The 14684-nt window shown below is 48.5% G+C and overlaps 1 protein-coding gene across 1 annotated transcript in view; it reads right to left on the bottom strand.

The window, feature by feature from the left end:
* The window catches only part of FOXK2 (forkhead box K2), a 46807-nt gene that overhangs the window by 11090 nt on the left and 21033 nt on the right, over positions 1 to 14684 (bottom strand). The window contains exons 3-8 of the mRNA XM_077755879.1: positions 13222 to 13369; positions 10841 to 10987; positions 5081 to 5274; positions 4109 to 4284; positions 2338 to 2634; positions 1699 to 1908 (exon numbers count right to left, since the gene is read on the bottom strand). Coding sequence (XP_077612005.1) covers positions 1699 to 1908; positions 2338 to 2634; positions 4109 to 4284; positions 5081 to 5274; positions 10841 to 10987; positions 13222 to 13369 — 1172 coding nt within the window. The remainder of the gene's footprint in view (positions 1 to 1698; positions 1909 to 2337; positions 2635 to 4108; positions 4285 to 5080; positions 5275 to 10840; positions 10988 to 13221; positions 13370 to 14684) is intronic.

Below are 14684 nucleotides of genomic sequence, written 5' to 3'. Positions count from 1 at the left end.
GCTTGAACCATGGCTTCAGCCTCAGCAGGACTCAGACCAGAAAAGGACCAACCAGTCACCTTCCAATGCCACTTCCTTCCAGCTGCACACACAGCACCAACAGGTTTGCTGCGTCAAGATCATCCACAATGACCATCTTATTCAGAGAGAAAACAAGGCTCGAACAGCTCTTAATACTTAGGGGACATGGGACCTGAGAAGACAGCATTTGAAATGGATAATTTAGGGGCGCCTGGTGGCTAAGTCAGTTAAGCGTCCGACTTCGGCTCAGGTCATGATCTCATGTTCGAGCCCCGGGTCGGGCTCTGTGATGACAGCTCAGAGCCTGGAGCCTGCTTCAGATTCTGTGTCTCCCTCTCTGTCTCTCAGAAATAAATAAAACGTTAAAAAAAAAAAAAAAAAGTGGAATGGGTAACTGATTGCAAGTTTCTCCATTACCCCCAGGTCGGCGCGTGGTGACTATTATTTAAAAACAAAGAACTCTCGGGGCACCTGGTGGCTCAGTCGGTTAAGCGTCTGACTCTTGGTTTCAGCTCATGTCGTGATCACACCATTCATGGGATTCAGCCAGCACAGAGCCTGCTTGGAATTCTCTCTCCACCTCCCTGCCCCTTCCCCACGCTCTCTCAAAATAAATAAAACTTAAAAAAAAATAATGATAAAAACAAAGAACCCTCAGGTGGTTAGTCTTCCCCAGGAAAGGTTCCAGATTTATTCTACCACTGAATTCGGGGCGAGGCCGAGTGGGAATCTGAATCCCTTGAGGTAAAGGCAGGTCCCCTCGATTCCTTCACAGCTCGGAAGTGGGAGGTCAACACAATTAAGGCTTCTGTTCTCTATCCTTTTTCAAAGAAACTCTATGGGCACAAAGAGCGCCTTTTGACCAGCAGCCCGACTTGGCTACTCCGCACGCCTGGGCAAGGACCCACTGCTAAAACAGCAGCAGCTCTGAGGACGACACTAGACTGCTGAGTTAATGTGACAGCTAGCCGGACCCCTACCCCTCACATGGCTCCACAGGCCTGGGTGCAAGGCGGTTCTCTGTGCTCTTATTTAAAAGCCAAGCTCAAGGCCACATGGGTGGCTTAGTCGGTTAAGCGTCCGACCCCTGATCTCAGTTCACATCTTGATCTCATGGTTACTGAGTTCAAGACCCTAGTGGGGCTCCGTGTTGCCTACTTAAAAAAATAAATAAAATAAAAATAAATAAATGCCAAGCTCCCTTGGTCTGTCCTATCTTCTCTACTTGTTGATGTGAGAACATCTGTGGAGAGCTATGTGCACAAGGAGCAGGATTCTCTGCTTCTGCTGGACACGCTCTCGAGCACAGCACACTCCCAGGAGACATCTCGGAAGGCAGGTACGGCACCCAAACCTCCCATCACACTAGGCCACACCCAGCTATCTTCACAAGGTGTGTGTGGGGGGGATCTTTATCTCTCTAGGTATTTACAGACACATGCTCTCCATTCAGACGGCCCTCCAGTGGGATCCCACGGGAGCCGATACCCACGGCCGCTGCCAGGTGCCCTGCAGCACTATTAGGTTTCCTATAGTTTAGAAATGCAAACATTTCCTCAGACAAAAAGTTAAAATTGTAATAGAACCAAAATAGAGTACTGCCATTCATAAAACGGAGAGCAAAGCACCTTTGCTCTTGATACCCGCACCGTATTACCTGTGCAGGGCACGACTTACCGTTGTTCACCTGGCCGTGGACGGCGGCAGGGATGGGCACCACGTGAGTCCCGTTTTGCGTTACAGTTTTTATCGGTAGCTGGTGCTGACCTAGCGGGGCCTGCTGCACTATGGTGACCGTCTGCACGGGGGTGCTCTGTGGCGTCTGAATGATCCGGCTTGCGGCGCCTAGCGTGGCATGGCTAATCGCAGGAATAGGTTCCACTTTCACTGAAATTAAAAGAAAGGGGAAAGAAATGATACCAAATGACATTACTGGAAAGTCACAGGAATCACGCCAGGTGGCCGGCAGACCCACTCTATGACGTTATGCAATTAGAAAAAGGGTTGGGGGGGCGGTGCCTGGCTGGCTCAGGTGGCTAAGTGTCTCTCTTGGTTATTGCTCAGGTTGTGATCTCATGGTTCAAGAGTTCTAGCCCAGGTTAGGACACGCTCGCGCTCTCGCGCGCTCTCTCTCTCTCTCTCTCTCCTCTCTCTGTTCCTCCCCTGCTTGTGCTTTCATCTCTTTCTCTCAAAATAAATACATTAAAAAAAAAATTACAACAACAACAACAACAAGAAAGGGGGTTGGGGCGAGTAAGTCTGCTGGGTGTCTAACAGCTTAAGAAACTGCCCGCAGTGACTTCTTCCGTTGCTCACCTTTTACTTCTTTGTGATCGCCATTCTCTTGCGGCTCTGCCTTAGGGGGAGCCAGCACGGCCGCCTGAGTGACCACAGCCTGGCCGGCGACAGTGTACGTGCTCGCCGGGGCCAGGCCGGCCACGCTGGTGACGGACACCGCAGGGATCTGGTGGACGACGTGCACCGTCTGCACAACAGGCTGCTGGGAGGTCGAGGTGGTCACGGGGGCAGCGACCGTGTAGGTGACAGGCTTGATCGTTGGCGGCAGCTGCCGCTGCACAGCAATTAAAACGGGCTGACTAGACAGGGGAGAGCCTGTGGAGGATGAGGGAGCAGGGGTGAGGCACAGGCACCCATGTTCCTCCAACCGTTTCCCAGAACCGACTAAGTACAACCACCCACTCAGGATGCAGGGAGGAGTAACACAGGACATGCCCCTTCCACCTTCTAACAGTGAAGTCACTCTCAATGGGAGAAATGTGGTATTTTAATGGGGATATTGAACTCATGTATCTAACTGCTAAAAATGCAATTCCTGGGGCGCCTGGGTGGCTCAGTCAGTTAGGCGTCCAACTTCAGTTCGGGTCATGATTTCACGGTTCGTGAGTTCGAGCCCCGAATCGGGCTCTGTGCTGACAGCTGGGAGCCTGGAGCTGCTTCAGATTCTATGTCTCCCTCTCTCTCTGCCCCTCCCCTGCTCATGCTCTGTCTCTCAAAAATAAATAAATGTTAAAAAAAAAAAATTTTTTTAAAGAAAAAGAAAAATGCAATTCTTGCCCTATTCAGATTTCTTACGACACCTCTTCCCACAGCTCTTTCCTCATGAGAAAGAAAATGTCAACACAGTATATGCGACGAAGCTGCCTGCTGAGGCCCAGACGAGGGGGCCGTGCTCCTCCAGCATCAGAGTCTCACGGTGGGAGCAAGGGGCCTGGAAAGTCCAGACACAGAGTCATAAGCTCTGCCAACCAACCTCTGCTCTTCCTGGTTTGGGTGCAGAGTAAATGAAAAGACACACTGGTGACAGGAGGTACAGATGGGGATGGGGAGGGGACTGCTGTCAGGAATCCCACTGTGTCAAAATGTATATTTTGGGGGCATCTGGGTGGCTCAGCTGGTTCAGAGTCCCACTCTGGATTTTGGCTCAGCTCATGATCTCACAGTTTGTGGTTTCGAGTCCCACATCGGCTCTGTGCTGACAGTGCAGAGCCTGCTTGGGATTCTCTCTCTACCCCTCCCCTGTTCACGTGTGCTCTTGCTCAAACAAAACAAAAACCAGAAAACACCAAATACACACATTTTGCCAACCAACTAGGAACCATAATAGAACCAGCTGAGATACAGTTCCACACTATGTTGTTACTATTTTTGTTTTTGTTTTTAAATTCCCCAGGGCACACATTTTTATTCTGCATTGCAACCTAGTTAACTGTGAGATGCTCACTTATTCATTAAGTGGACAGTTTTTGCTGCCAACCAATGTTTAGTTTGTCTAATTTGTGTTTTTCCTTTGGGGGGAGGGATTTTTTTCGCCATTTCTGAACGATGTAGCAACTGAGAAACAGATTAACTCTTAATTATTTCAGGCATCTATATAAAAGGTTTACATAAAACGTTCACTGATTTTAAAAAACAAAACACTCAGTGCTATTAGTTTTACAGAGCTTGTAACACTCAGGTACTATGCGGAAAGCACCCTGTACAAAGGAGCAGAGGCTGCTGCTGTGCCCTCTGAGAAGCCTGGCTCGCCCCCCGCCCAGCACACCTGCCCTCTCTCTGCGCGGCTCACCTGGTGCACTCTGGGCAAACCGTGCCTCCTGGATGACGGCCAGTTTGGGCTGTGAGGCGCTGGGCTCAGGCTCCAGGGGGGCCGGTGAACCTTCCCTCGACAGGCTCTCAGGGGTCTGGGCACCACTGGAGTGAGCAGACAGCACTCCAGAGTGATTGGGTGAGGCCGGGGCACTTCTGTGTTACCAAGGAGAAGACAGTGGATTTTTACAAGAAAAGCATGCATAAAGCTGCCTCGTTTCAATAAAGTGCATTCTGAAAACAGGGAGCCATTGTCTTCTGCCAACTGACTACAGTTCTGTGAGTTTTACTTTCCCTGTGAATGTCTGTGACCGGAGATGGACCTTCCTGAGACTCACTCAGCTGTGACAGCCAGTGTGCATGTGCTGGGCTGCCAGAGCTCCGTGCCCAGCACAGGGCGCACGGCCGTGGAGCTGGATGGGCCGGCCTCCCGAGGAAGCTCCTGTGCACAGGCAGGGGCCAGCAGTGTGTGAGCAGGCGGCGGCCAAAGCCTGACAGCCTGGTCCTTTCGTTTTTTTGTTGTTTAGAAACAGAGTATCTATTAATGAAGCTAAAAACGTATAATTCTAAATCACGCAATTAACATATAAATCAATCTTGAGCTTAACCACTAAAACACAGCTTTAAAGAGCTGTTCACGTGCCAAGGGAAAGGAAACCACACAGCTCATCAAATGCTGACCGGTCATATTAACAATGTTCAATGAGTTCAATGAAGCCACAGCTGCTACGTGGGAGCGGAAGTAAAACTTCATCGACAGTCTCCACTGTTTCAGACCACTGTTCAAGAGAAGTACGGGCGGCACCCGACACTCTTGTGCAAATTCCCATCCCAACATTGAACCACACCGCATTTGGTAGTTCCTTCACTCTGAAAAGGAAAACTGACCAATACATCGAAAGCAAATTTTTTACTGACCAGTAAGTGAGGTCTTTTTGTCTTTTTTCCTTACCTAGACGAGAGCGGTCCCAGAGGGGTTCTAAAGCAAGGCACGCCCCTAGGCCGTCTTTTCCTAAAAGCCTGCTCTATTAATTTGCTTTCAGAGGCAGGGTCTATCCTCCAGAATGAGCCTTTGCCTGGTTCTTCCTGGGAACGCGGTACTTTGATGAAATAGCGATTCAGAGAGAGATTGTGGCGAATTGAATTCTATGAAACATAAAAAAATACGTAGAATTCATATATTTCTTTGCTGAGAAATGAAAATGTTCCCCAGTTTCAGTGCCCTGCAAAGCAGAGGCCCAGGCATGCAGCCCGTGCAGAGTGCGGTCAACTTACACACAGCGCTGTGTTGGGAGGGGCCGCCCTCCTCCCGAGTGAAGGAGTTGGGGTGCGACCCCCCCACAGCCGGAAGGTCTGGGAAGGAAACGGTGGGGGGTGGGGGGCACCAGGGGCGAGGAGGGGGATCTAGGGAATGAGAAAGGGGTGGGAGATCTACACCACAGGGAAGGAGGCCATTTCCAATGGGATAAATGTCAACTTCCACCTTTTCCCCAGGTATGAGACCAAGGGTTCTCACTGTAGTCCTCTGACCTTTCCTGCTTAGGGATGAACAGAGCCAAAATAAGCCAATCCTTTAAAATACTCTTTGAGCACGGAATTAGCTTACAAGAATCTGTCACAGCCTAAAATGAATTAATCCAGTACAAAGCATTTGGCAGACCAGAAAGGAGAAAAGATGAGCTAAAGGTTGAGAAGTATTACAGACACCTTCACGGGGTGTCTGGGTGGCTTAGTCGGTTAAGCGTCTGACTTTGGCTCAGGACATAATCTCACAGTTCGTGGGTTCGAGGCCCGCACTGGGAGCCTGTTTCAGATTCTGTGTCTCCCTCTCTCTCTGACCCTCCCCTGCTCTCACACACACGCTCTCTCGCTCTCTCTCTCTCAGAACTAAATAAACATTAAAAAAAATTTACTGACACCTTCTTCCAGTAACAAGAACACTTTGCAAAATACTTCCATGTATGTTGTTTTAAATCTGATCCACAAAATAATCTTATGAGGCACAGAGAGAATATTTCTCTCAACTCCTACTCTATTCTTTCTGTTACACAAAGCATGGCTCACAGTTTACAGACAAGTTCAGGAAAGCTCCCCACTGTAACTGGCACGCTCTCAGCATGGCTGATCCCAAGCCATCCAAACCAGAGTCAGGAACAGCTGGATGAAAGTCATGCATCCACATTATTTCATGTATTCACACTCATGTTTAAATTTAAAGTAAGTTAAACTACTGAAGTTTCAAAATGGTGGTAGCTCACAGTAAATTCTGGGCTAACCCCAAATCATTTCTAAATTCCCCAATTAATCTTCTAATAGAACTATACTAGCCACAGCCCGAAATACTGAAATGCCAGAGATGGCTCAGAAATCAAATGTATCAAATTCTACTTTACAACCCAGCCAGGGGACTGCTCACCTACGGCACCAGTCACAGGCCATGATGAGCACCACGCAAGCCCATGGAAGTCTGTCACCCTCAGCGGCAACACGGAGGGGGGCAGCCTAGACTGTGATTTGTGGAACTATTTATAAATAAATGCATTATATGAGATTTAGAATACTTTATTATTTTTTAAGGTTTATTTTTGGAGAGAGAAAGAGAGAGAGAATGTGTGTGAGTCGGGGGGGAGGAGGGGGCGGTAGAGAGAGAGGGAGACAGGATCCAAAGCCAGCACAGAGCCTGATGCAGGGCTTGAACCCAGGAACTTGAGATCATAACCTGAGCCGAAGTCGGACACTTAACCAACCTGAGCCACCCAGGTACTCCAAGATTTAGAATATTTTAATAACCACAGATACTTGTTATTCTGTTTTATCATAGGGTTTGGCCAATAACCAACAATAACTTTCTACTAGTTTCTCCCGAAAAATCAAATTCAACTATTATTGGTGCTTCCACCACAGAGAGAAGACAATCCCCCTCCGGTTACACGCAGACCTGTCTGTGTTGTAGAAAACAGACTCCAAGACTATGGGCTGAGAAAAGAAAACCCAGACTACGACACTACAGGGCCCACTCGCTGTGAACAAGGCAATCCTTACAACGGCCATGTGAGGGTCAACAGGTCCTCTGACTGTCCTGTGGGAACCTGGCCACTTGGGCAGCTTAGAAGAGGCCGCCAAGCCGCAGGGAAGAACACGGGAGGTGGTGAGCCCCCACGTGAAGACTCTAGTGCACCGAGTAGCTTAATGTACGTGTTGCTACTAGGAAAAGGGAAGTTGGCTCAGTGGGAGTCTGGAGGCGGGAAGTGCCATTTCAGGGGACTGGGGCACCAGTATTTCTTCCCACTGATAAAGAAGAACAGGACCAGGGGGCTGCGGTTCCATGACCCTCCTGCCACGGACACACTGTACGGAAGTTCCTAGATCAAGGAGTTGCTATTTTCTGTCCTGAAACTGTGACAGAAGCTACGCTGTGCGCCATCACAATAGGTCTACCCCCTCTCCACTCACAACAAGGCTATGGAACAAAGAGGCTGTGATTTTCCAGCCAACAAGACCAGAAATGATGCGCAAGTAGTAAGAGATACTTAATGCAGACACAGGTAAAGTAACTATATTTCTAAGGTTATTTAAGGCCTTTGTAATTTGATCAAGCCAAGCTACATACACTAAAACCACGCTGGCTTGGCTTCTACAGATTCAGAAGTTATTATATTCAGAGAAAAAGCAGGTTATTACTCTTTAAATCTAAACAGGAAGAAAAGGGTCTGCAATATCGAGCACGTACTCTTCCCCCCTAACCCTCCCCTCATCAAGGCTACTTCCCAGAACCTCTCCTTCCTGGGCTCCAGTCCCTCCTCTCTCCCGTCCCTGAAGGCAGCCCCGTCCCTGCAGCCGACCCGGAGGGAAGGCCCAGAGCTGGTCACCGTCCTCCGTGAGCACCCCCGGGGCTCCCGCCCAGACTCTAGTTTCTGTCGGCCCTGCTCACAGAACACTCCCTCTACCAAGGACCTGTAAAGAAACTGATGAGAACAGAACGTGTCAGGTAACTTCCAGAAGCAGAGTTCAAGGTATGGGGGGGAGGGGGCCCAGAGCACGCCCTCTCCTTTCAGAAACCAGCTCTGGTCCTCTCGGGGGCCCAAAGGCCTAGAATTCAAATGTTCTAGTTACAACAAATACTTAATTCTAGGCTGGGTAAAATTACAATTACAAATCGTTAAGAAAACATTTTGGCATAAATACGCAACCAAAGGAAAAAAATGTGCCATCTTTCCAGACACGGTCACAATTTGTTTTATCCCAGAGTTTCCTCTGAAACAGTCAAGAAGCCTTGCCAAAGGCAGACAGTGCAAAATACCCAGAGCAAGCCTGGAAGGCAGCTGTGGACTTCATTCAGGCGTGCAAAAGGAGGCACTGTGGCACGTGTCCATGCAGGTCCCTGAGGAGCTGATCAGAGCGTGGGGCTCAAGCCCTCGGGTCCTATTCTCCTTGCACAGCCACCTCCCTCACGCCACAGGGGCGGGGAGGAGCCAGTCTGGAACCCACATTTTTAAAATGGGCTGTTCTAGGTGACTGTGTTCCCCACTACGCTCCACCCCCCTACTCTCCATGCAAAGAAAACCGATCTGGTTTTTATGAAAAAAAGGTTGCAAAATGGAAAGGCTTTTTTGTTTTAAGCCAAGAGTAAGGACATGGGAAGAAGGTCTCATCCATACAGAGACTTTAAGCGCAGTCACTTTGGGAAGGCAGCTCAGAGAATCTCAGGACAGAAAAAGGACACATGTGGGTCAATACTGGGAACAGCTAAAAGAAACTGGGAGCGCATGTCCAAAAATTAAAGTGAGGGATGCAGCAGAATCTCTTTTCTGCTAAAACACTGGAGCCAGGAGGTGTAAAACGTCCCAGGAGCGGCCTTACACAGGCAAGAGGTGCAGAGTCACCCTTCTGGGCCTCGATCTGGACAGTAAAGACATTTCAATAAAAAGCAGTGTGAATGAACCCTGAACAGAGAGGGGAGCTTGCCCTGCGGCAGCCACACCTGTGACTCTTGGCTCTCAGGGCGCTGGGAAGTCACTCCTGGGTGCCAGGAGCACTCCGTGCATGTGGGGCTCACGCCTGATCTGACTCCCCACGACACTGAAGCCTGGAGGAGGCCGCCCCTGAGAGCTGGCCTTAGTCCTGAGGCCAGAAGCCCATATGCTGTTAGAGAGCGCATGGATGTCAGGACAGACAGAAACACATCTGGCCGCACGTCTGGCCAGGCTGTTCAGAAACACTCGCTCCCATTAAACCCAGCTAACCGGCACTTCCAGTCCCCAGAATTCTGCATGTAACGGGCTGCACGTAACCCCACCCCATTCTTTGAGAGGAGGCTCCATCTGCCCACACACAGGGAGCTGTGTTCCAGGAACAATCGCCAGAAACAGACCCAGAGGATCATCTGGTTCTGTTTCTTTTGTTTGACATTTTACCTGAAGCACAACCTCACTGTTCTCGATTAAAATGGTCAGTATTGCAGGGACTTCTTGTCCAATGTGTTGAAGAGATCTGCCAGGTGGCTGGATATCAGAGGGTTCTCCAAATCCAGCATTTTCCTCGCCGCCATCTAAGAAATGCCACCTCGCTGTGCACAGGGAGGCAGGCGGGGTGCAGATGCCACAGCCCAGAAAGGAAGGCTAAGTCTTATTTTATACCTTCCACAATCAAAGTGACTAAGACCCCGGACACAGAAAATGTTCAGGATTTGGGTGGACTACTTTTATTAGAACATGTTTATGTGTCTGCAGATAGAAGAAAAAACTTTTTGCCTGCCATTACAAAGAAAATGGTTCCACCCCCACCCCCACCCACGGTTAGGGTTCAGCAGACACATTTTTCTCAAGATCATTTATTCACTCACTGTGCCTAAAGGAATACTGTTACCATTCCTTGTTACTTAGTGAATTCAAGCACTGTAAACATACATTTCTTCTTTTACTATGCTTTTAAAATTCTGTATTTCAAACCTGCCTTTCCCATACGGTCTGAATTAGACAGGCTCTACCATACAGCCAGTGAGTAGACGCATCTAACACAGATACACAGAAGAAAAAACTACACAATGTAAAAGTTTAAAAGTTAAACAAAATTTAAAAGCTAAACAAGGATAGTTACACACTAACATTCAAGAGTTCTCTGACGAGGGCCAGGTTCCGGACAGCCCGGGAATGATCTGAAAGGACAGGCACACAAGCAGATAGGCTGCCCCAGCGCAGGGCAGCATCACGTTTGCCGGCTTTTATATACTGCCCGACGGGAGAAGAAGTCTTTTGAAGAAAGAGTTCTTTGATAAAACAGTTTGAAAACCATCTCTGCAAACTTCAAGAAGGTACGTACGTCAGCAGACGCAGATAAGGAAGACGGAGAGGTAAAGGACGAGCTGGGTTTTTCACTCTCTTCAGACATAGGAAGCTAAGTGTAATGGTCGAAGAGAAACATCTCAAACAACCCGCGCCTTTCCCATCCGTGGGGACAGTGACCGTAGTAACCACAGGCTGAGGTTTTCTCCTAGAACCACTATTCCTCCTGCTGTGTGTGGAGAAGGTCAGAATGTGGGGCCAGGGGCCTCTAACACATCCTCCTCCCTGAGCAAAAGAGGGTCTCCTTCACCTTGCTCTACCTTTGCTCTGTGCTCAAGTTTAGGAAAGCAGCTCAGTTTTCCTCTCAGTTGTCAATCAGCATCTACTGATGTGAGACAGAACTATTTCATAACAAATCGAAACGGATTTACCTGCCAGCCCTTGTCCGCAGTCCGGTAGTATGGATAATTTTTAGTAATGTGAGTGTAAATTCCATTTAGAGTAAGTTGTTTATCAGGAGCCATCGTAATTGCTTGTACAATTAATTGTGCATAGGAATAAGGTGGCTTTGAATCATCCTGTTAAAAAAGAGAGAGATTATTGAAGTAATCAAAATTTTTACTAAATTTACTAGAATTTAGGATTATTTGTGCTTTTATTTAAAACAAAAAAATTGTAATGTTTATTTTTGAGCGAGGGAAAAAGACTGAGTGGAGGGAAGGCAGAGGGAGAAGGAGACAGAGGACCTGAAGAGGTTTCTGTGCTGACAGCAGAGAGCCCGATGCGAGGCTCGGACCCACAAACCATGGATCATGACCAAAAATCAAAGTCAGACACTTAACCAGCTGAGCCACCCAGGTGCCCTCTTTTTTTTTTTTTTTTTTTTTTAAGTGTATTTTTGAGAGACAGGCAGACACAGAATGCTGAGCTGTCAGCACAAAGCCCAACGTGGGGTTTGAACCCACGAACCGTGAGAGGGAGACCTGAGTTGAAGTTGGACGCCTAACCAACTAAGCCACCCAGGTGCCCCTGGGATTGTTTGTGCTTTTAAGTGTTCCTGTGAAAATGCTCAGTTTTCTTTACTATGAAAGTAACATAAATTGAGAAGCATTTGGAAAATTTAGAAGAAACAAATGGAAAAATGCACAAGTAGTGTAAAAAAGAATGTTTAACAACCACATAAGGAAAAACTCCAGATGGCAAAAATGAAAAACATAAGGAAAAGAAAAGAGCTGCCTGACCTCAGTAAAGTCCGGGGCAACACAACCTAAAACACGGTCAGACTCAAGATGATACTCATTATATGAGGTTTAAAAATAAGCAATTAAGACATTGTTTAGGGATAAACACAAATGGATGGAATGAACAGACGAGCAGAGGACTGAGAGACAAGGAAGGCAGGCAGAAGGGCCGAGGAAGGAGCGCGGGCCCTGGCTGCCCAGGCCATGATCGGTCCTGACGGTGGCGGCGGGCACGTGTTCTGTGCAGAGACGCTGGCCCCACGTGAAAACAGCTAGTATTTCCTGAGCACTTGGGCTGGGATCTGCCCCAACCAGCCTGAGCAGGCAGGCTCTGGAGAGGGCCCGGTGGGCTGGCAGAAAGGAGACTCCTCCAGGCGGCAGGTGCAGCGCACAAAGCCTTCCTCGTTGTGTTGATGCCACTTGCTGCATCTCCTGGTTCCCTCTTTTCTACACATTTCTAAAAACTTTTTTACTAAAAAATGTAACCCAGATAGGAAAACCCATGATACATCCTCATCGGCTGAAAACAAATGTGAAGGGAACATCCAAACACCAAACACTAAGTCAAGAGAGAACACGCCCACATCCCAGAAGCTTCCCTAGGCCCCTGGGCCTGTGGCCTCTACCCCCAGAAAAGCTGCCATTACCTCTGACATTTTATCATAATGACAATCTTGCTGTAATTAAACATTTTAGCATTTAACACCTCCTGAAATAAAACAATTTAGTTTTGTCTGATTTTAAATAGGCAACTGCATCAACACGGAACCCCACAGAGGATGCTCCTCGGTGTCCCCTCGCTTGCCCAGCGTGCCCTGTGCGGGGCTCCGAGCCACAGCAGACAGGCGTGCACCGCTCTGTGTGTGCTCACTGTGACCGTGCTGTGCGCTACTGAGCAAATGTGTCACATTTTATACACCAGATGTAACTAACAGTATGCGCTGCTTTATTCCTTTTCACCGAGCATTAAGTCCACAACACTTCCCTATCAGTGACGATGCTGCAATTTCCTTGCTTGAACTCTCTCAGGGGGCAATTAGGCTGCTTTCCATTTTCTGTCTTACATAAATTTTTGTTTGAGATTTTTGCCATTTTCTTTAGACAAAATCCTAGAAGGGGCAATACTGGGTCAAAGAACAAAACCATGCAGGGACATGCAGAGTCACAGCTTGCTCAGCAACCACTGTCCCAAGAGAGTGTGTTCCTGGGCACACGTGTGCATGTGTACATTCAGATACGAGTGCTCGTGCAATCTTCAGCGTCTGGAACAGCAGGACGGCACCCCGGGAACAGCGCGTATCACCTAGCCTGTTCGGCTCTCAGCACCTGGGCCCACAGCCGACGCTGGGGAGCACCCACCCAATGGTGAATGACAGGAAGAATTCATTTTATGAGATCCCAACCCAAGAACACGCTCAACAGGAAGGGACCCCACAACCAGCTTGGATCCACACAGATATGCACTTCTCCAAAGGCCTGGCAGGGACATTACTAGACACGCAGACAACAAAGTGAGGATAGCTGGCCACGTGATGGCCCCGGGTTCTGTTTCAAGACTATAAAGCATTTACCTTTGGGCTGTCTCCACCAGAAGCTTCCTTTTCATTTTCTGGCTGCGAGTTGTCGGCCATTAAATTGAGGTCAGCTGGTATCACACGGCCCATTTTGTACCCCGAAGACCCTGCTCCCCGGGGGCTGGATGGGCAGGAGTTTGCAGCACTGTGGACAGGAAAAGGTGGCTGCAATCAGTCTATTACAGAACATACATCACACTGTGCTTCAATGACTCGTTCTGGTTTCAAGGAAAACAAACTTTAAAATTAGAATATTAGCATTTTATATGGAAAACGGACTCATTGATTCTCTGCGAAATTTAAGATCACTCCAGGAAACATGTGCAAATCAGTTATCTGTTTCCACAGGTGCTACCTTAATCATAAACTCTCAAAGGAGGTGGTGGCGGTCCATCTGTTTCACCAGTGAGGAAACTGAGGCTCAGGATGGTTCTGGAACTTACCAAGGACACAGAGCCATATGTAATGGCTCCAGGTCTCCAGCCTGGCAAAGGGACACAGAGCACACGCTCCGCTCACTCCCTTCCCACCTACGACATGGCCTCCAGCTACACCAGAAAGGTCAGGGACAATCTGGGGAGAGAGAAAGGCAGCCCAGCCAAGCCTAGGAAGCTCAGACAGGGATGGGGCCATGGACACAGACGCAGATGGCATCAGGCCCTGGGGCACATGTGTCAGTCAATTAGGACACAAACACAGGAACCCATTAAAAAATAATTATTTATTTTTTATTATTAAAAAAATTTTTAAACATATATTTATTTTTGAGAGACAGCATGGCACGACAGGGCACACAGAGGGAGATATGAAATCTGAAGCAACTTCAGGCTCCTAGGTGTCAGCACAGAGCCCATTGTGGGGCTTGAACTCATGAACCACGAGATCATGACCTGAGCTAAAGTTGGACACTTAACCAACTGAACCACTCAGGCACCCCTATTTATCTATTTTTTAATGTTTGTTTATTTTTGAGGAAGAGAAACCTAGCACTGGTTGGGGAGGGGCAGAGGGAGAGGGAGAGGGAGACACAGAATCGGAAGCAGCTCCAGGCTCTGAGCTGTCAGCATAGAGCCCGACGTGGGGCTTGAACTCACGAACTGTGAGATCATGACCTGAGCTGAAGTTCGATGCTCAACCGACTGGCTGCCCAGGCGCCCCTNGAGGGAGAGGGAGACACAGAATCGGAAGCAGCTCCAGGCTCTGAGCTGTCAGCATAGAGCCCGACGCGGGGCTTGAACTCACGAACTGTGAGATCATGACCTGAGCTGAAGTTCGACGCTCAACCGACTGAGCTGCCCAGGCGCCCCGTTTTTTTATTTTGAAAGTAAACTCTAGCCCTAACATGGGGCTCGAACTCACCACTCCAAGACCAAGAGCTGTACATTCCACCAACTGAGCCAGCCAGGAGCCCCAGGAACCCATGTCTAAACATGTGCTTTTTTTCACAAAGCAGGGGTGGG

This window comes from Crocuta crocuta, unplaced genomic scaffold (assembly GCF_008692635.1).
Source record: "Crocuta crocuta isolate KB4526 unplaced genomic scaffold, BGI_CrCroc_1.0 scaffold50, whole genome shotgun sequence".
NCBI lineage: Eukaryota > Metazoa > Chordata > Mammalia > Carnivora > Hyaenidae > Crocuta > Crocuta crocuta.
This window is presented reverse-complemented; position numbering and strand designations above follow the sequence as displayed.